Here is a 22,791-nt window from a genome sequence, read left to right on the forward strand (position 1 = left end):
TTTGAAGGATGAACAAAAAAAATGGGGAGCTTTCCAAGATTCCTTGCTGTCACCGGGCCCAGGGTGCCCGGAAGGTGCACGAGCAGGCAGGGGAGATTGCGTCTTTCATAGCTTGTGTTTCCTATATTTTGTCTCTTCTTCGCATGTCCAAGGAGCTGGGCAGACAGCATTCTGAGGAGAAACATGTACTGCCTGCTCAGAAGCGCGAACAGAAAAGGCTGGGACCTGCTTGGGGTGAGGCAGAGAAAATCAGCAGAAGTATCCTCAGCAACACTGTGGGAGGAGGAGAAAACAGCCCCCAGAAACAAAACCCCAGAGGAGAACAGCTTTGGGGCAGAGTACCGGAGCACTAGCAGCCAAAGAGGCAGCATGTGGCCACATGTGAGCAGCTTTTCAGGCCAGGGGGCCAGCACAAGCACGGGGAAGCACGGCCGCGCTGCACGGCAGGAGGCTGCAGGTGCTGGGGTGGGCAAACATCACTGCCACGCATCTCCTGCACGGCCCTCTCAGGCTCCTGCTGGGGATACAAAGGGAATAAATAAAAATGTAAAAGAGGAATTACTGAAACTGTCCCTTGATAACTAAATGGTTGATCATAAATTGGAGTGTCTATGCAAATGAAGTAAATAATTAAAAACTCCAAGAACAGCACTGACTAGGTGGTTGATGGCTGGCAATTATAAAAGCTGAATTTTTAATATGCATACATCTAAGGAGCCAGTAAAAATTAGCTCCTAGACTAATGGACTTGCCTTTCTTCCAAGGCAGAATTTTAATGAGAGCATTATTTATAGCAGAGCCCAAGAACGAGCGTTTTCTTGCTCAGTCTCGTTTCTTCTCTGCTGACATTTTATTCATTAACCTTTGAACTTCTTTAGAGAAGAATAATACTCTACACAGCGGAGGGCAAAGATCACCCTGACCCCCTGAAATTAGTCATGGGTCATATATTGTTAAGAGAGTTACTTCTTCTAACAAATAATGTTTATAAAACCCCATTGGTGATATGTCCTCGTTTCATGCTGGTTTCTGAGTCATTTATTTGCAGTTCACTTCACTGAAGAGAAAATGAGCATCATGTGGTATCTCAGAGTGCAGTGCTGCTACCACCACCCTGTCTTGTACGGGGGGAGACAGACATCCGGACGAGACCTGGGAGCCCACCCTGGCCATACATCCTTACCAGGCATCAGAGGTGCTCCCTGTGCGGCTGCGAGTACACGACTTAGCCATGCTCAGCCCTGTCAGCAGTGACCCTGCGGCACGGCAACACACCTCGGGCTACGGTGTCTAGTGATGAGGGAGGTAGGAAAGGAGAAGGAAGAAGAAAGGAAAATAATTTTTAAAATACCATTTCCCTTTTTAAGAAAATGGTGTCTTCTGAAAAGAAAATCTTGTAGTTGTATTTCACTATTTACTAAGGAAATCACGAGGCTGAAAATGTTGAGCTGCAAGAAATATAAGCCAAGGGTCATGCTGACTGCTCGCGGCATCTGAGAAATGGAGTTAAACTTTGTTTTGTCCTGGGCTGCTTTTAAACATGGTGTCAGGATTCCCCCCCAGCCTTCAGCCATGGGTACCAGCGGACTTCCTTTTCTTCATGTTGCACAGGGGGCACTAATTTCATTCTCACTGAAGAGTAAGACTTCAATAGAAGCTCGGTCTGTTCAGGGTATGAAATGCTGTGCAAAGAGTAGCTTTTATTTATGACTGTTCTTCTACCAGTGTTCTTGCAACTTGGGCATTCAAATGATTGAGCACCGAGAGGATTGCTCTACAAGAAGTGGCATTTAATTTGGTAGATGCCTGAACGTTGTTATGGAACAGGATTGTTCGTGTGCGTGTCTAATGCCGATAATTTTTTTCTGAATTAATTTTTAAAACTCTTTGGTTTTTGACACTAATGTCTGCTTTCTGAGATATCTCTGTGTTATCTTAGGATGTTATCATATTTGTGTCTGACTCAGGTACTCTTTCATCTTACTGAGGGTGCGTGGCAGCACTCAGAGAGATAGGAAGGAGCTGGGAAATGTTTTTAACTTTCCATCACAGGAGCTGCGGGCTCGGTTTGAGACACTGAGGCCAAGACTTCACCAAGATACAAAAGTGAACGGACATCTGTATATATAATGAGACCATACAGTGCGTAACATAGAGCAAGATTAGGCTTGAAATAGTAGCTGTGGACAGCATGACCACCTGTTCGAACATTCTTCAGAAGTAGCAGGTTTTGTGTGCTACTGGGCTGGCAAACCAGAGCACATGTCCTTCTCCTGATCTGGGAAGTGTCAGCGGGGCTAGAGAGGGCTCTTGCTTTCCCAGTGTGAGTAACTGGAGGGGAGGTGTGTGAGGTCAGAAGCTCTGAACCCTTGGCTGCGAATTATTTGCTCAGGTATTGAGCAAATGTCTTGGCCACGTCACTTTCCTTGCTGTCACTGTGCTGCCTACGCGAAGTGACTCAGCACTGTTATCTGCTGCTTTTAGGAAACAGCTGTGGGCCAAAACCAGCCACTGCAGCACAGAAAATGCTCAAATAAACCAATTCTCTGAAGCGGTCCTCCCTTCTTTCCTCCTGGTCCCAGTCCTGGTGGGATAATGGGTAGGGATAACTTGCTGCTGTAGCTGTGTGTACACTGTGCCCGAACACAGAGCATCTCCTCCTGTAAGCCTGCCAGACGCGTTTATTTTCTGGTGTTTCTGCCCTGCTCTTGGGTTTGCAGGTATTTCCTGAAAATGTCTGTGTTCCACTCGTTACATGAAGTGCCACTGAAATGCAGGCTTGCGTAGGGTCTGTGCATGCCCTGGCTGTTTTATCTGATGAAGGGTAAGTAGGAGAGCGTCAACATGTTCTTTTACACTTATCAGCAAGTTTTAGATAACTAAGCTTTGCGGTGCTTCTGTCTGTGGATGGTTTGTTCACATTCTCATGGCTTGCTCAGGTACAGATACTCACCCAGAAATCGTAGCAGCTCCCAGGGTCATTAATAACCTGCTCTCTAGGGCTTTGTCCCCTCGCCCAGCTCAACTTCTGCGTGGACTCACTGTGGGCCTTTCCAAAAGGAGCTGGGAAGTGATTGCCTGGTGGATCTCTGCCCAGCCAGGGCTCGGTGGCCGTATTGAAAACGTGGGTTTCTGCACCAAGTCCTTTCATCCTCTAGGCAGTAGGACACTGGGGGAAAGCCACATTGATCCTGTTTGAAATGGGTTGGTCCAAGCTGGATTCTGCATTTTATTTCTACTCTGATTATTTCTTTTTTATTCATTTTATCTTAAAAGACTCATTACCTATTAGAGTCGAAGCTTTTTTTTTGCCCTCAGCCAACCCAGAGGTTGGCAGCTACAGGGTCCAAAGCACTGGCAATACAGTGAAGTGAAACACAACGGCAAAGAAAAACAAAGAAGTGACCTTATACATTGTAAAACATTTAAAAACAGAAGCATTGCATGCTCTCTCAATGTGGAAGCATTCAACAACAAATCAATACCTCCCAACGGTGAGCGCTTCTCTCGCATCGTGTTAATCTCCGCAGCTCATCGCGGAGGCAGGAGAGCAGCTGTGCTGGGGAAGGGAAATCATTTTTACCTGGATGGTCTGTCAGCTGCACCCCACCCCCTTTCCCAGAACAATTTCACACGTGCCCTGAGTATTTAACTTTTTCAGGAATCAAGACGCAGACAACTTGTTTTCTCCCATGTTGCTTTGTATTCCTGGCTGGCTGCTCCTCCCATCATGCTGCCGAAGGCCGTCCTCTTCTTTGCTCCACACCTGAATTTCCAGGGGCTGTGCCGTGGCTTCTCAGCATAGCAGGGCTGCCGTTCCTGGGGCGAAGGAGGTAGGAAGAAAGAAGTCCCAGACTCAGCTTCTGATTGACAGTGGGCTGTGTTAGAAACCAATCTGTTCAATCACGGCGTTGAACAAGGGCAGATTTACATCAAAAGAAGCTCCCAGAGGGGCTCTATACTTTGAAAGGAAATGCATTAATTAAAGCACTCTAAAAAATAGTGGGTGAAGAAATGCATAACATTTCTGCTAGATTTTATGCTACGCTGAGCACTTTTTTTTTTTGACCTTCATCTCCAAACGGTAAATGGAAATGTGGTTTTGAAAGCCTTCACATGTACTGGTAGCACAACTTGATTGTTTCCTCTGCAGTTCCTCTGAGAAAAAAAAGCAGCAAAAATATGATCCCGTTACCATATTTGCAGCTGAAGCTGGTTAGAGCCCAGGCAGACTTAACATTAACAAATGATGATAATTAGGCTTGTTTTGCATATTAAAATGGTCTTAATTAAACACTGATTCTGTAAACGTTTAAAGGCTGTAATCGATCTTTTGCAGGCTCTCTTGGTTATTTATATGATCTAATAAAGGCTAGAGGCTTTGTTAATGAGACCTCTATTTCCTAACTTGTATGTGTCAATGAGATTATTTCACCGACAATTACAGAGCAGGCTGCCCTTAATAACTCATGAAAAACGAAGGCTGCAACTCTTTTGTCTGGGGCTACATGCATGATGCCACTCGGAGGCTGCATACATGCGAGCCTGATGTTGCTTTTATTTGTGTATTATTATTATTATTATAATGTTGGGATAGGTGCCTCTGCCACAGCACTGATTGGGAAAAAATCTTAGTCATAATGCATTCGGTCCCAGATATAATCCTGGTGCTATGACAGGCTGAACTTCATAGGAAATATTTTTATAATCTAACATGTAGTCATACATTTAGCATGTAACCAAGCAGGTCATTTCATCAGAGATCTGTGGAAAGGCTTCCCGCAGTTGTCTTCTCTTTGGTGTATCTCTGGTCTCATGCCGTGGTGCCGTGCCTTGAGCTTCCTGGGAGAACAGTGCCAGGACAGATGAAGAGCTCTCGCTTCTCAGATACATTTTCTCCTCAATAACCTTGTTAGCACCAGACAAAGACATTTTGGGAAAAGTGTTCATATTGGTTTGGATATTTTTCTTCCTTTTTTTTTTTTTCCCAAATTTATTATTTCTTATCTTCTCCTTGTACATGATACGTCGCACTATGTATTTATTTAGAGGTTATTTTGACATCTGCTTTGTCCTGGCATATTCCAAGTAAAGATTTTCTGCCTTCAGCCCTCTACACATGCTTCCTTGAAGGCTACAAAATTAGTTGCATACTCTGTCATCCCCTAAGTCCAGTCACCAGCTATTGTGCAGTACTGCTGGCTTAAAAAACACATTTATTCCTGTTTTATTTAAGTCATTAAGTTTATAGGGAAACATTAATAGGCTTAGCAATGCTAAACCAATTCAGTGTGTGATAAAACATACAAATTAAAGTAATTTTTCTGTGAAAGGATTAATGAGCTGTGTTGAGCAGGTGGGATTCTAAAAATCAGTGGTTTGCCTCATTCCTTTCCCAGTACGACTGAATACAGGTCTCTGACGGGAGCGGCGCCGTGCTGAGGGACGTGCTGGTAATCCTTAAACCGAGAGTCAGCGAGGTGCTTTTAATGGGGCTGCTGTGTGGCAGGGGTCACAAGGGCGCGTGTATGTATGTGCCTTTCTGAGTGTGGGCCTGCTTGTTGGTGTAGGGCATTTCAGAGGCAATGAAATGCTGACTTTGGGCAAGTGTTTTCCTAGGAAAGGTGCTGAATGTGGTCATTCTGCGAGTGAAACCAGAAGGAGTTTTGTCATTTGCTTCAGGGGCGCCAGAGCTGTTTCGTTTTGTGATCAATTGTCTTGATGGTGTGAGATCATGGCACACATTATATCTATGTTTTAGCACGTGATGTCTGTATTTCAGCTAAACAAGAGGCCAACAATGTGGAAGGTCCATGACACATAAAGCATACAAGTTTCAGACACAGTTTGACTTTTACTAAATGTAATAAAAGGTTACCATCATAACATCATACATCCAGCAAACTTATTAAAAAATGACTATTAAGATCACTACCTAGACCTTTCCTCTTTACTTATTCTTTTTTTCTAGAAAATCTCATTTTTTAAAAAAGATTTCGTTCACATGAGTTTGATTTTGAAAACATAAAATTCTAAATTAGAAATTGCAGAAGCAAAGGAATGTTCTGGATATGTGTCTATGATCCTTTCTTCTCCATTCACTCAGAAGATGGGATGTAGTGCGTACAGTATGCTGTAGCTGTAAGAGCTGATTTCAACATTTTCTCCTCTTTCACTTGTTCAAATTTTGAAATCCCAAGAACGCTTTAAAATATATATTTTTTTTCACAATGATTTCTTTTTCCAAAGAGTAACTTCTTCAGTGTCACTGAGTCTGGCTCTCTTCTGGCACCTCTCCCTGAGGTGAGCAGTGCTGTTGTTCCTGAAGTGGTGGATCATGGTCAGAAAGTGATGCGCTTTTTACCTCCATTCAGAACTTGGTTGCTTTGTGAAGACCCCTGCTTTGGGCACTAATCCCTTCCAGCTGATTAATGAAAAATACAGAGACTGAAGACTAGAAAAGAATTGCAGATGGGTTCTATTAAGTTTGCCCTCTTTCTGCTTCTTGTTTGGGGATTTTTCTCTACACTTTGGGCATTTCAAGTTTGGATGGAGGAGCATTTGATGCATCCTGATTGCCAGGACAAAATCCATGCTGTGAATGCATGAAGCTTACAAATTCATTTATCCCAATAAAAATAAACGTGAGAGGTGATAACTTTGGTCCTATTGGCTCACTCGGGATTTGTACTGACTGCGACATGAAGAACTTCTCAGCCTTCAGCTGTACAATGCTGTCCGCGGCTGCCTCCAGATGAAGAACTCTCACCACCGTTGTAGTTCTCCTGCAGGCCAGGTGAAGTTTACTTCTGAACTGAGGACGCGTGAGAACTTGCTGAGCAAGAAACTTAAATTTTGAATCCTTCACCATTGCAACTGGGAGGGAAAAAAGGGTTTCCCGTGTAGCTCTCTTGCCTTTTCTTACACATAATTAACTTAGGTATTGCTGTTCTGTTTCATGTCATTTCATGTTTAAAACTGACACCAACTTATTTTGTATTTCTTTTCTGTGCTTTTCACTGAACTCAAAACTTAACCAGTAATGTTCCACCAGCAACTTCTGCTAGTTTACAATTCACCCTTTTGATCCTTTCTAGGTTGAAACACCAGAGCCGGTAATATTCAGCGTTAGACAGTCGTACCAGGTTTCTGTCAGTCACACATTACCCTCCTGAAAATGCTTGGTTTGTTTTCAGAGCTGTTGGAATGCAGACTTAATTTCATGTAAACTTTAATTACGGTAGAAATGAGTCATATAATTCAGGGAGGGAGGGCGGCCTTGTGCTCCGTGACATCTGCAGTTCTGAATGTCAGCATCCAGGATCTCCCTGGCCATCGCTGCCGCGTGCTGCAGATCCCTCCCTCGCTGGAGTGTTTCAGCTCCAGCAGTGACGTTGGACAGGAGGAATGCAATTACCGAATTTGGCTCCTCCGGTAATGACAGGGTGATGTATGCTCACCTGCCTTATGAATCCTTATTAAGATGCTGCAGCTTCTGTTACTGAAGCCACCTGCCAATATCAACCAAGGGAGTAATATACAGGTCTACTTTTAGTGAAAGGATTTCAATATCTTTCAGGGTTTTTTTTCCTATTTATTTTCTTTTAAGGGAATGATGGGTCCGGCAAAGAGCCTTCTCCCTCCCCTGCCTGGATGCTGTCGTGACTGTGCAGGAGGAGCCATGCTCCCTTGTGGTCTCTCTAAGCAGAGATGACTTTTCTCTCTCTTCACCGAAGCAGGTGCAGGAAGGTGTGTCCTTGCTCTAAACCTTTTTTCCTCCTTACATAGTTAGAAGATGGATGTCTCCTACAGGAGTTCAGTGAGGAGAGAATCCCACATGGTCGTGTCTGTTTAAATACTGCCTGTGGTTACGGGCTTCAGCAGGCTGCAGTTCAAAAATCCCAGTGTCAGGAGAAGACAAAGAGATAATTCGCTTTCATCTCAAGAACAAAGCTGAACAGAGAAGCCTTTTTCAACTTTTTAAATTCATGAAACATTTATCTTAGAGTCAGGTTATATTATGCTGGCAAGAATATCGTCTGTCAGCACTTTCACTATAAAATCCTGGTTTTAGTATTTTTTAGGAGAGCCTGAAAGGTTCACTTTGAACAGATTTAGCATACAAGGTCTTGGCCTAGAAACATACTTCTCTTCCCAATTAAGAGAAACGAATGTGGCTGCATGATCAGCGCAAAATACGTACCCATGCTGCACTCAGGTGAAAGCTCAGATGCAGAAAAACGCAAGGATTCCGGAGCGTCTTAGAGCTACTTCAGCTTTTCCTGTGCTTCCTGATGTTACTGACTCAGGAGTGGAAGGAAGGCTGCTCATGAGGAAAAGCCCAGCAGCAGGGTTAGCTGGCAGGAGGAGCTCCCGGAGTACTGCCGACCAGCTCCTGATAGGTGCCCTTTCTCAAGATTTTATGAGTCCCTGAATGAAAATTGTTCTGCAAGTTCATGCATTTTAAAGACATTCAAAATCCTCTTTCATTTTTTAGGAAGACATAGTGAATAACTTGAAAATTAAGAAAATAAAACTCGGGGCTATGTAAGAGAGAGGGAGATCAGTATAAGAATAGCAGGCAGCTGAGCAGCTGAAGCGTTCAGACTGGTTTATATACCTGCATCTGTGAACCCTTGTGTAGTAAAGCATACAAATGACAGCCACAAGTTAATTCCTTTCCCCAAGTACAGGATTACAAAGCCTCTAAGTAATACCCTGGCCTTACCGTTAGTCTAACATTAAGAAACAGTCTTCTCTGCGTGATTTTCCCCACCAGGCTCAGTTCCAAGCTAGGAGAACAGAAGCAAACTCCGTGCTGAAGGTCCCGTGTTTGAGGTAACAGAGTAAAACCTGCGGTGACAGGCGGTAAAATTGCTTTGCTTGCTTGTTCACTGTACACATACCTCATGTCGCGTGCTCATGGTGTCTGTCTCAGAGGAGCTGGGAGGTGGATGCTCTGTGCAGGATGCAGCGAGGTGCAGGAGTGAGTCGTGGCCATGCTGGGCTGGAGAGGGACTGGCGGAGAGGAGCCCTCCTGCAAAGATAGAGGTCAGGCGTTGGCAGACTCTTCTCCAGGTCTGGTGTTCATCTGCCATACCCAAGGGCTGAGTTTTCTGTCTTTGAAAGGTAGCCTTGTAGTAGGTCATGCTCTCATAAGGAGATCGAGATCGCTTTTGATGTTCTCAGTGCAGTGACTTCAAGGTGACACTTCACAAGGTTCCCCTAAAAGCATGGACTGACTCCAGAGCCCGTGTTTAGGCTGGGGGCATCAGACTTTTTACCGGAGGGCTGGCTAGTGCCTTGCTGGTGCAAAGCATAGGTTAACCAAGTACTGATCTGTGCAAAGGGCCTTACAGACGGACCATGCCATGAACAAGGCCAGGATACGAGCAGGAGTCATGCTTCTCATTTCACACTTCGCTGTAAAAAGGGAGGCCCTTGACTAGGTTCAGCGTGAGGGGCTGAGAGAAAGGTTAGAGCTTCCCCACCGAGTGCTGTGCTACCCTTAGCATATTGCCTGGGAAAGGTCACGTCTGGTGGAGTGAGCTTCCGAAGCATTAGATTATTTGACTTTCTGGAAAACTTTTAGCTCTGTAAGATCAGAAGCTTCATTTCGGGTACTGTTACAAAATTAAAACCTTTCATGAAAAGCTGGTACCTTTGTGTTTGTTTTTATAGTAAAGGGTATGATGTGACCAGTTCCACTGTTGAGTGCTTCGTAGTTTGAACATTTCTCTTAGTTCAGTCCTTCAAAATGAATGTATTTCTTTGAGTTAATTTCTAAACGAACCAAGAAATTACAAATAAATCTTTTATCTGAACACTATTTAGATAAAGCACATACTCGGATGTTCTTATCTAAAAGCTAAGCTCCTATCATATCAACCTAATAAAGATAATTACCTATTGCAGACAGTATATTACACTCAGCTTGATCTAATGGATTTGTTATCTTGATTTTTGAATTGTGCAAATTAAGTCTGCTTGCAGCAGGTTTCCATGTATAGTAGGGCATTCAAAATCCAGAAAAAAAAAAAAAAAAAAAAGGCAGAGTATAAAAAACATGAGTAGTTCTCAAATGATGCTCAAAAGGTTTGGGGTGTGTTTTGTTTTCTCCAGCAGAGCTTGAATTAAGGCTTGTTAGGGTTTGTGTTTTTTTTTAATTCTTTGTTGTTGTTGTTGTTGTTAAACAGGTAATTAAAATAAGTATAGGAAGATTCAACCCCTGTGTTGAATTAGTTAATGGTTCACCTTAATAATACAGATGCAAAGAAGCTGCGGAATATAAATTATAATTGTCTTCAGCCTGTCTTGCCTTGCCATACTATTTGTATATCTATATGGACACAATAGGGTGGATTTACAAAAGAATTTCACTGTTGATTTGGAGCTCTCAGGCTTTTATCCTGTGAAAGTAAGAACAAAAAATCATTTGAATTTAGGTTCCGTGTTTAATCACTGTGAGCGGGATTACTGTTCACAGCTCAACCGTTCCAAAGGTCAGGCTGCTTCTCTGCAATACTGGGTCACAGTTAAAATAAAAAATAGATTTTTATTTTTTTTTCTCTATCTGAAGTCTCTTAGAAAGCTCCCATCCCAGGCAGGCAATTAATATCTGTGTTCAGTGGAAGCTGAGAGGTAGATAGGCTCCCAAGTATAATGCCGTTTCTAGCTGCTGATTCTAATGTTAATTTCTGGGTTTCAAAATAGAAAATTATGTGTGTTTATGCATGTGTGAATAATCATAAAAAAAAATGCAGAATTCTTCATATTTTGTTTTCTTTGAATGTTGCTATTATCTGTGTATTTTCTGCAGGGGAAGAATGTATGGTTATTAATGTAATTGGGCTTAAGGACTGAATAGAACGGAGATTTCCTCCATTAATATTTCAATCAAGACCTGATGACTCAGTTAATAATAATGTATTCTCCATAATTTACTGCCCTTTCCAACAGCCGGGGTGTCGTGCTCAAGGAGACTGGGTAGACCCCGGAGGTTGGATGCAGGAAATGTGTGACCTTCTGCAGCTGCACAGCTCGGCTCCCGTGGCTTGTTCCTCCTGGGGCAATGGGCAGTGAGACCTCGGAGCAAAGGAACCTCACTTTCCCTATCTGACAACACCTCCCCAGCATTAGTATTAGGACAAGCTCTTCCTTTTTTCCTTGTTTTTTTCCTCGTGATGCATTCTCCAGGTGTTTGCCCTGCAAGTCTTGAACCTCAAAAAAATGCAGTGATGTGGCCGGTGCGTTCGGCTGCCTTCTGGGTGACAAGGAGGAGAGCCATGGACCCATTTGTATGGTGCTCTGCTGAAATTCCCTTGAAGAACAGATGCTCCAGACTTCCCCTCCTTCTTCCCACCTGGCTCACTTCCATGGTGAATGAAGCAGGCGGCCTGACGTTGTTAGAGTAAATAACTTTATAATTAAACCGTGAAAAGCAGAACACAAATGCAAAAGGGGCGTGAGTACCTTCCTGCTGAGCTCTTGATGCTGAAGGCTCGGCGCTGCCCAAACACGAGGTCTGATCCAGACAACATTGCTGCTGTCTTGTGCTGGGCCATTAGAGCAAAACTGTTTTTAACAGCGGTCCAGTTCAGGATTTATGGCATCAATGTGTGCAAGCGCAGGGAAGTTCAGCTTTCCAGGTGGTGGTGAAGGAAGCACTAGCTGTGCGTTGAATAAAAATAAAGTGGTGCTTTGGAAATTAAGTTTCAGCAATAGTATTGAAAAACACTTTACAAAGCAGTTCCCTTTGTATGGCTTTTATTATTATTATTATTACTATTATTAAAATCCTTTTCAGGTGGTTTATACTGAGTTGACTGATAGAAGGGAAAACAAAGTTCACATTCATTATGTGGCACGGCATCCATTTGCTTTTTTGTCTCTTTTGTTCGTGGTGGCATGCTTTTGTGTGTTTCTGGGAAGGTTGCTGTGTATGTATTGGTATTTGAGAGTGTCTGAGAGTAAATATTATGCCCTGCAGAGCAACAGCAGTTATTTTATAGGAGTTATTTTTTACATGCACAACATATGCTGACATTTGGGTTTTTCCATGGCCTGGGTGCAGTGCATTGATATTGCTGCTGATTTTATGTACTTTAAGTTTTTTCTTGCGTGACTGTTCATATGTACTTGGTAATAGTTGTCTCCAATTATGATATCTTTATCAAGTTTAATTTATCTGTCAGTGTCTTGGGAATTTTGTGTAAACAGACTTCTATTCCAGCAGTGAGTTCCTATTTGGATAATAATTATTCAGCTGTTCTTTTTAGCAGGATATAATTGCCTTGGATTTATTATTTAGAAACCCCTTAAATAAACAAGTTTTGGGGCTTCTATTAGTTTTTGTTGTTGTTGTTGTTGTTGTTGTTTTCAACTTGTAAGTTGAAAACCATGAAGAACCAAAGCACTGCACTCTGGCAGTGCTTCTCTCCTGAAAGGACTTGCAAGAATATACTGATAAAACACTCTGATGATAAACATGTAGGAGGCTTTGTCAAGGGAAAAGAGCATTCACCTTTGTCACAGTAGGAAGGTTTGGGGTTTTTTGAGGATGGGCAAAATAGAAATGGAAGGAGGCTGATGGTATAGGCTGTAAAAGCACGACTGGGATATGGTTAACCTAGGTTACTGCTGCTCCCGAGAGATTGACTCATGCTGGAACAGGCACAGAGCAGGCCTACTGGGAGGAGAGGAGGAATTTTGAATGTGGCTTTTTCTTTCCCTTCTAGAAGAATGCAACAAATTTCAGTTCCAGTGTCAATAAAACGTTTTCTTACAGTGGAAACTTCAGGATGTGATTACACTGATCAAAGCTGGGTTTCAATCTTAATGGTATTTTTGTTGCTGATGCCTATTAAACCAGTGATCTTCATGAAAACAGAGAAGTGCACCTATTTCACTACCTCTGTCATGTTTTTAGCATGAGCTTTCATGGCTGGATGCCAGCTGCACTGGGAGAACAAGGCAGGTATCAGTGATGACATCTGACATATGTTCCTGCGCTGCGTGGGTCACTTACAACCTGATGTGGAAGATGACAAATGATCATTAATTTTGATTTCATGCTTGTGATTCCTAAGGGAAGACTTTAACGGTGTGTGTGGAGTATCAAGAACACACATACTGAACCACTGCATAGAGCAAGGGCTCAGTCTTTTGGAAGCAGTGATTACACCTAGTTCTGACCCTCTTGCTAGGTAGATGTCGTGACGTTTGAAGGCACCTTTTCCACTAGCTATACAGTGAAGGATATAAGTCTTTAGTAATTGTGGGAAATGTATTCCTCATACATTTTTAGCACTCAAAGTGCATTGCTTTACCCACAGCCATAAAATCAAGGTCTTTGTATTGACAAGGCTATAGAATAGTTGTTAGCACTATAACTTAACTTGCTTTCTCTGTGTTTAATTCCTAGGGTCTCTGTGTTCACACGTTCTACGGTCACCTGCATTCCTGTAATCATGCTACATTCAACATGAAAGTAAGTTCTGCATATCAATTTTCTGGTCTGCTTGCCTTTCAGAAACCCCCACAGGTGAATTCAGCATTAGCAGTGACTTCTAGGGCAGTTTGTTGTGGTGTTGTACTCCTCCAGCCAGGGCACAGCCCCCGAGACTTATAATAACGCTGCCCTCTCTTTGTGCCTAGTTCTGTTTTCCTTTCATCAGTGCAAGATATCGAAGTCATTCTCCTTTGTCATAGCCATTTAGTTACTTAAATGAAATTTGCTCTTATTTTTTTTTTTTTCCTGGATGGTTAATTTTATAGTTGTTGCCTAAAAAGGCTTGTTTTCAGTTGAGGTTGGTGGCAGGCTGCAATCTAAATGCCTCTGTAGGTGTAGGAGATCCTGAATATTCTCTTCTTGTTGCAGTATCAGCTCCTGCTTTACCATCTGCTTATGTCAACCCTATGCATTTGTAGGGCAAACCCTAGAGCAGAAAGTGTGGGATAAGCTTACTTCGAGTAGGGGGATAGGAATTCCCAAGGCATCTTACTTCTTTTTCTGCTGCATGCATCTGTGTATTTGAGAGGCACAGTCTGCCTCTTAGTATTTTGAAACATGATAGAGTAGAAAAAATAATATTTAACAGTAAGAAGAAAAAAGGAAAGCTTTACTGTACCTGGCGATAACATAGCACTGTCTCTAACCTGAGTATTTACAAAGAGCCTCATACTCTAATGTGACCCGTAATGATTAACAGGAAGCTGAAAGGCTGTGTGCTGATAATCTTCCAGATAAGCATGTTATTTTGGTAAAGAATATTATAGTTGGCATTAAACTCCGGGCTGAAATCATTGGTTGACATTCTCAATGATTGAATTAGTAAAAATGGAAACATCCAGAGCAGCATTGATTAAACTGAGTGAGGAATATAATTTCAGGAGCTGTAATTGCAGTTACATGAATTAACTCTGTATGTACGGGAAAACTGCTGAAAAAGCGAGGGAGTTGGTCCCGAGCTGCACGAGTTACAGTTGTCACACTGGCTGCTAACGAAGCAGGTGCTGGATTTCAACCAAACGGAACAACAAAGAACTGTTTTCTTTCTCTCTGTTGGTTGTCCACTAAAAAAAAATGAAATATTTCACCCCAACCAAGCTAAATAAGGTGCTTGAGTGACAAGGCTTTTGTTAAAAGGTGCATGTTTTTTGAGGAAAAAATGTTCTTATAGAAACAATAACATTCTCAGCAATATTTTTATCAGAAAGTTTTTGTGAGCATGGAGTGTTTGGACAAAGGCACAGCATCACTTCTGGAGCAGCCAACAGAAAGCCCAGTGCTTGGACCTGGACAAAGCTTTGCAGCCAAGCAAAGATTTGTTGGAAAAGTCTGGTTTCTGAAATCAGGAATGGCAAAACTGGTTTCTGACAGAATCCTGCCTGGATCTTTTTTCTTTTTTCTTTTTTTTTTAATATCTTAATGTCATGATGTCATGGCTCCCAAAGCAGATCCCATGCTTTGTCAGATATCCATCTGTGGGGTGGGGCTCTGGGGGCGCAGTTCTGTAATGGTGAAGCATCCCAGAGATCCACTTCTTTTTCTGGTCATGATATAAATCAGTTTAAGTAGGCTTCTAAGTCCCTTCAGTGGGCTTGTGATAGTTGTGTCTGAGGCTGCTGCAAGCCCAAAGGAGTCCCGAAAGACCATGCAATTCTGATTACACAGTGTGTTCTGCAGAGAGCACAAGAACAAAGAATAGATTTTCCAGTTAGATCAGGGAGCTGCCCAGGCAGTGTCTCCAAAAATGAAGGGATATTTTAGAGGAAGAGTAGTGTATGAGGGAAAAAAGAAAAAAATAATAATGCATTTACACAAATTGAACAAGTTCTCATTAAACTCCCTGAAACAGATTAGGTGTGAGTTACTTACTGTGCCACGCTTCTGAAACTGTACTTAACAGATTTTTGCTAGGTGGGCAGTGTTTAAAGGCAGAGCTCTCACCAGTGTTCAGACTCTAATTAGGGATTTTTCTAAGGACCAGAAGTGCCACTTTGGCACCTGGAACACACAACCGTTTGTTGGAGGCTGTCACTGGGACGTGAACCGTCCAGAGGATCTGCCTTGTGGTGACTGCTCAGGTGTTTGTTCTGCTGTGCTTGTATCAGGACTTGAAAGGTATCATATTCACCAGTCCATAAACTGCAGTTTTTCAGGTTGGTTCTGTGCCTGTTGAAAATTTGGTGAAATCTGAGCTACATCCATACAGCCATTTTGGAATTGAAGCGGTGTAGAGGCATGTATCTTTCCTCCTTAATGTTACAGTACCTTTCACTCCCGTGCACTCATAACACAACTAACTTTGTAGAGAAAATTGTTTCAGCTACTTCTTTTTCACTGGGGGCTAAGCCTTTGAGTAGAAACATGTATGTGTGCTTGTAAGGATGTATTTTTTAGAGGCTACCGTGCATGCTCAAATTCTCTTCAAAGGCTGTGAGTGCACTAAAGGATGTGCGTACCTTATGTGTGAGTACGCCTTGCCTGGGAAACCAAAATTTCCCCAGACTGGATTTGTATTCAAACGCAAGTACGATTATCGTTCACCTGTGTTCATCTGTATCTGCCACACTGTGTTTGTATGATGTTTGCAGGTGAAAAAAAATCATTACAGAGGTTACCAAGTTTCCTTAAAACAAGAAAATTTTGAATAACAGTTTGTATTAGGAAAACTTGAAAGACCATAGAAATATGCTTGATAGCAACTGCCCCATGTTGCCCCCCCAAGCCAACATGCGAGCAGGGTTTAGCTCATTCTTCCATTGATTTACTGAAGGACAAATAATGTCAGACAGTTTTTAAACAAAAACAAAATTTCAATTTTGTTTACCTCTTCAGCAGTCCAGTTTGATGTCAGCTACCATTTAGCTGGGCCAATAATATTGATATTTGATGTCAGTTCTTATTCATTACTGCGCCCAAATGATGTAAAAGTCAGATCTTTCTGATGCTTCTATGGATGGCCAAATAAAGCCAGGGATGTCTGACTGAATCTCACAGACACAAACAAGAAAAGAACAGAATGCGAAACCAAAGACGTATCTGCTCTTATTGTTATTTATGTATTCAGTGCTCACCTCTTTGCATAAACTCAAAGCCAGTTACTTACAAAGGTTACCTAGTAATATCAAACGTGTTCAATTATACATGCAAAGGGGCTAATGGGTTCTTCCTCTAGTTTATTTCTGTCTCCATGCATAAGAAATATAATTACAGAGCCGAATTATACTTTAAATAAAGATTTTGGAGTTATTAGTTAACCATTTTCAGCCCATTGAAAGTTGAGAAATAAAATAATAATAATAATAATAATAAACTATTCTGTCTGTGTCGGGGTAGAGAACAAAGTCTGCATCAAAATACTTGTTTCATTAGTTGGCAGAAAGCTCACTCTGATAATAGGAAAACTCAGAAAAATGTGCTAAAGTACACTCGCAGTCTGTTCTCTGAAATATTCATGTTCCTCCCTATTTTTGGAAATGATTTTCCTGGAATGCTCTCTTCCTTGGCCAGGCACGCTATTTAATCACTTCCCATCATCTCTGATGCTATTGCTGTTCAGAGCCCTCCAGTTAGCTTTATACCCATCATGTGTAGACCAAATAAGATGATCTGAAAGCACTCTGGAGGCGTTGGGTAGGTCCGTCTTTACTTGGATCACTGTAAATATTCTTGTTATCTGGCTTTGATACCAGGGTCTTAATATAGAAGTCTGGATAAACAAGCAAGGATATCTCTCCCAAATCACCTGGAAGTTACAAAAAGTCCTCCAGCTCTGTCTGTGCAGAAGCTCCAATGTATGTGCACTTATCTGACCGTGGGCAGGAGGCTAGAGAAATTTGTGATGCTTTGCTTTGGATGGAGGTGGATCTTACAAGGTGCTGGAGTTCTGTCTCCCATGAAAACGAGACAGTCTCCTAGCAAAGATGCTTCAATGTGATTGAAAACAATCCATGCCTGATTTTTAAATATGACACACCTTGTTTGTGTCATCCAGTTTCCCATCACTATTTATTTCTATTATCTGTTTGCAAACTGAAATGTAGTAATAGGTGCAGTACACATTGGTAAGTAGAGAGAAATGCTTATTCTGTCATGCTGAGCAGGTGATGCTGCCCGAGAGACCTGCAGCGTTGGTGGCACAATGCACCTGCTGCCCTCAGAGCTCACCTCTGCCCTTCTGAGGCAGGCAAAGTGCATTCCCTTTGCTCTCTTATCCAGGAAAGATATGGCTTCCTGGATTATTCTTGGAGCAATTTCTTCTGAAAACAAGTTGCTTTCTGTTAGCCTTGAAGTTTGCTCAATCAAGGCCCACGTCGCATTAGGAAACGTGGATTTCAGCAGCCTTTCCATTGCCCCCCAGGTAATTTATTGGTTTGGGATTTTAGACCCAGTCCTGTCAAGACCCCTAATGCTGAAAATAATCGCAGGTCAATGAAATGGTCTTTGTTTTGTTTGGAGCATTTGACACTTGGTAAGATGTGAAGTGAAAGCTCTTTCTGCCCCAGTTCTTCACCTCCCACCCCTGCCTCAGGGTTTGAATCTTTCTTTGGTTCACTGTGGGGCTGGCTTTGTGTTTGAAACCAAGGATCTCTTCTGCTGCTCTTTGGTGTCACCGTGCAAGTTCTCTCAGTACATCACAAAGCATCCTGTAATGCTCACTGAAACAAAACATGCAGAAGCTGGGGCTCAACCAGCTGTGCTTTCATTCCGCCCTCCTGCTGCCAGGACCTGGGGAGGCATTTCAAAGCCACCAAGAAACAGCAAGCAGAGCATCTCGCCCAAATACTGCTCAGTTCCGAAGAGCACTGCCTCGGGTCCTCTTCTTGCCTTGCCGGATAATTGAGCGCCTTATAGTGGAAAGGAGCCCAGTTTTGCCCAGTAACACTATTTGTAGAGACATCACTTTCAGCCTGCCCTGGCACTAGGCATTATCAGGTGGGTATCTGCCTGTCTGCACATGTTCCCTTCAGGCCTCGCTGCCTGTAAGATGAGTCCCATCCTCTTCGCTCCTTCCAGACCCCTCCTTGCAGTACGAGCTGTTCTGTTCTGCGTGGTCTTGCAAAACATGTCACAAAGGAGCGTGGTACCCCACACCCAGACAGCTGGGCTTGCTTGGGAGCAAGCCCTGTGTACCCCGACGGCCACGAGCTCCTACCGAAGATTACTGGGGCTTCAGAACTCCAGGACCCCAGGGGGATGGTGCAGGTGGAGGAACAGAGGGTAGGAAGCCAGCAGGGAGGGTTTCTCTGCTCAAGTCTGCCACAGAATTCATTTGTGCCATGCCTAATACTTGTTATTACAGGAGCAAGGCAATTGATCTGTTAACTTTGCACTTCTCTGCTAAGTAAATATACATTTACTCAAACTTCTGACTGTATTTCTAAACACTATGAAATATTCCCCAAATATTTTAAATCTGGAATTTTTAAAAACTGATTATTTCCTTTAGGGGTATATAGCATACCTAGCCCCTTGTAATTTCTTAAGTTAATTACAGCTTGTGCTTTTAGATCCCTACTTTTTGATCCCATCTTTGTGGTTGGCTGTCCCCTGCCAGGGGAGAAGCTGAGATGGGAAAGAGAAGTGACCCAGCCTGTCTTTGATGCTTGTGAGACACCAAAATCATTCAGATACAGGCAGACAAGCTTTGGATCAAGAGTAAATGAAATATTTAATGTTTCTAATTGAAACTTCATCAGATTTTGTGGTCTGATATTTTGGATATTAAAAGCTTTGTTTCTTCATGATTTAAAAAAAAAAAAAAAAAAAGGATGATGCACAGACGTTTGGATGCTAGAAAACTCTGACGTTTAAAGCAGGAAGTGTGGCATCATTTTTAAATAGCTTTGGCTTAATTTGATTTTGAGGAGCCTAAAAACGAAACAAAACAAACCCACCTGTGTGCTTTAGGTCAGATTGGCCCTTGAAAAGATCCTCAGGAGAAGCTGATAATTAACTGACTGTACAGTATTTTCTCTTATGTTTTCAGACTTTATCTTTACAAATACAAATATGCTGTTTTGTCCACTTGCTTGTGAGCGTAATTGAAAGAAAAGGAGATTATCTCCTTTAATGTGATTTTGTTTGCTGAATTCTGTGTTCTGCAGTGAATGTGACCCTGCGCATATACAATCCACGGCGCAAACGCTGCTTAGCATGCAAAACTGCGAGCAGCATGGGAGATTTGCCCTTCTTCCTTAGAGGAGAAGTATTAATTTGTATATCCCAAGTTGCAATGGCAGGAATAAGAATATTTAGAAATTACATCTCCTGGCCCAGGCCCAGCACGCCCAACTTTCCCGTACCAGGTTTACACTGCAGGTCCTGCGCTCCAGCATAATTCATTTTTCATTTGAACTGCTGTTTTTTAAAGCTGTCATTTTGCAAAATAAACAAAACCAGAATACCAAGATCCACCCAGGCTTTTGAAAATCTGATTTCCCACCTGAATTACAGTCAGACTTGCCTCTGTACGTGCTATTTGACAGGCAATGATGCTCCAAAGCACATGAGCAAGCAGGCTGCCATCCCTGCCTTCCATCCTGTAGCTCCCTCATGCGATGGTAGTTTTCCCAATAAATGGTGAGACGGAAGCAGAAGGCTGCTGGCAGGGTGGGTTTGGCTGCGTGCAGGGAGGTAAGAGCCCTTCCAACACAAAGCATGTCAATGCAAAGTTAACTCTTCAGGGTGGTTGAATGGAAATTTATTTTGGAGGAGTAGGTTTAGTTCAGATCAGTGGTTTGCGTTTGGAAGGAGTCTCATCAGTGGCCTCCCACTTCGCATCAAATGGCCAGAGGGCAGCAGGATGCTTCAAACGGGGCTGTGAGCATGGCTGTGTAGCGTACAGCTTCACCCGGCACCAAAGTTAGATTTTAAATGAATTTATGCAAGGATGAAAGTAGGGCCAAAATTGGAAAGGCCTCTCTGTTATGAAGATGCAACTAATCTCTAGTTGAATAAATATCACTGTTAGAAGGTACTTGAATATCAGAATGATTTAATCTGAAAATAATTGAGAATGCAAAGCTGAAATCCATCGGGGAGAGGAATGCAGATTGTTCTATTTTGATATTTATCTGATTGTTTTTGGTGAGGAAATCCTTTAAATAATGGGATGAAGTTTGTTGAACTGATTGTTCTTTTGCCTGACATACTTTGAAACTGGAAGAAAAGTTCATACACTTACCAGAATACAGCGTTGGGTGAGCTTCTGTCAATGCATTTTATGTATTGTTGATATTTCTTCTTTATGCATTTAGTTTCCCTTAAAAAAAAGCCCAAAGAAAAGATAGAGTTTCGTATTAAGCTGAACTTTTTCATTTTACACATTCCTTTGATAATTTGTTTTAAAAAAAAAATGTATGCAGTTTACTCAACACTAAATTTTCCAGACCCAGATGTCCTACAATTTCAGCAACAGCTCTGTTGGCACTACCAGGAATTCATGCATTTTTGCAGGCATGCATCACATCTATATATTAACGTTATTACAGGTAACACTACCCAGTTTTTGAAAATTAACTCATACTTAAGTGCCAGTAAAATCTCTGGACAAAAACGTGGCATACCTCAGGAGTTTGCTGCGCGTATTGCTCTGGGAGCATCTAATCAGGTAATGATGTCACCTAGCTTCAGTTTAGTCATGGTAGCACTCAAAATACCGAGAAAAGCCAGTAATGGCAATTATCATTCATGCCTTCCTCTCATTGCACAGCTCCCAGAATTCAAAGGCACTTCTTTGATGGTTAAAAAGGAAAAACAAAATTGATTATTTTAAACCTCTCTGCAAAAGATATTGCTCTCTTTGCAGTACTGTTTCAAGTGCAATGTCAACTATGGCTAGCAGTAACTCTGCAGGGAGTGCAGTGATCTTGGGTTTCATATGTAAATTTATGCAAAGGGCTTCTGCAAGCCTAGCATGTGTTGTTCTCCTCAAACACCACAAGGCACTTCTTCCTACTTGATGTGGCAAAGGGAAGAGAGATTCCCTCTGTTTCACACAGCAAGGGGAAAGCCTGCAGAGTGCATGTAAACAAGCAAGAGACCCATGATCTATCATTATTTTTAAATAGTTGGTAGAGCTGGAAATTCTGCTGCGACAAAGTTCTGCCATCTTCTTTGATTATTTTCAATGGAGCTACGCCTTTTTAGGACACAGGGGGTGCTCTTTATGGGTCTCCATGTGGTCTGAAAGGATAAAAATAATCTAAAAATAACGGCATTTTGGGATACTCCTCACCTTGTCTCAAAATCATCACTGAGAAAAAGAGGATAAGTGAAGATTTTCTATCATGATGTCTTTAAGCTTCTTAGTACGCTGTGGCCCACCCACCTGTTGATTTATCAGCACCAAGCTCTCATCCACATCCTTCCTCCAGTTCCCCATATATTTGCTTTTCCTCCACTTCCTAACAGAAACAGACTTCTGGTCCCTGACCATGCCAAGCAAAGACATCTATGATCCTCTTTATCCTTCTGTGATGGATTTCCCTTCTGCTCCTGAGCGTTGCCTGGCTGTTCCTGTGCACGGCTGTTGGCATTAACAGTGCTTACCCCTGAGTCAGAGTTTCCCTGTGTGCCTCTTGGCTCTGAGGATAAAGAGTAAAGGACCCTAGCTAAAGGATAGCCATCTCCTCCAAGGCAGTGGGGTAGGTGCTGATACTGCTCTCTAAGCGGGATGAAGACAGAGCTTGGAGCAGATTCTTGTAGTTTTGAATCTGTAATGGCTGGGTTTTTTTAATAATAGATATTGTATTGCCTGCTCGGTCAGATGCTTGCAGTGCACATCGAGATGGATGTGAGAGGGAGGCTGCACTTGCCGCAGGGCGTGCGCAGTCAGCGCGCTCTCAAAACCTGCACGTTGGATCATAACGCTGAGGGATTGCAATATATCAGTAATCACAGTAAGGTCAGCAAAAATAGCCAAGTAAATTCTTCCAGCGAGTTGTGGCAATTTTAGCAGTCAACCAGACAGTGCAAAATTAGGAGTTGTTCATTGACATCTGCTAATGAAGTTGGAGGGAACCAACCGTGAAGCTCACAGGGACAAGGCTCTCTGCATCTATGTCTTGGATTCCCCTCGCCTCCAGAAGAGCTCATCTCACCAGCTGATGTCTATTAAAAGCTTAAAAAAAAGCCACAAGAAGGGAGAACCAGACCCTAGTTGCTTGTGCTCTAGATGTTTATCTTCTTTAGTTGTATTAAGACATAAATGGTCCTTTGTTGCTTTGATCGTGATGCAAAGTTGGAACTGTAAAAGGAAAAAGCTAGTAAAAAAAAAAAAA

At 42.4% G+C, this 22,791-nt stretch overlaps 1 protein-coding gene across 4 annotated transcripts in view; it reads left to right on the forward strand.

Moving 5' to 3' along the window:
* SPAG16 (sperm associated antigen 16) overlaps positions 1 to 22,791 on the forward strand; it is a 398,567-nt gene that overhangs the window by 274,915 nt on the left and 100,861 nt on the right. For all 4 annotated transcript variants that reach the window (XM_035331772.1, XM_035331769.1, XM_035331770.1 and 1 more), the window contains one exon: positions 13,424 to 13,489. In XM_035331772.1, coding sequence (XP_035187663.1) covers positions 13,424 to 13,489 — 66 coding nt within the window. The remainder of the gene's footprint in view (positions 1 to 13,423; positions 13,490 to 22,791) is intronic.

This window comes from Oxyura jamaicensis, chromosome 7 (assembly GCF_011077185.1).
Source record: "Oxyura jamaicensis isolate SHBP4307 breed ruddy duck chromosome 7, BPBGC_Ojam_1.0, whole genome shotgun sequence".
In the NCBI taxonomy this organism is placed as follows: domain Eukaryota; kingdom Metazoa; phylum Chordata; class Aves; order Anseriformes; family Anatidae; genus Oxyura; species Oxyura jamaicensis.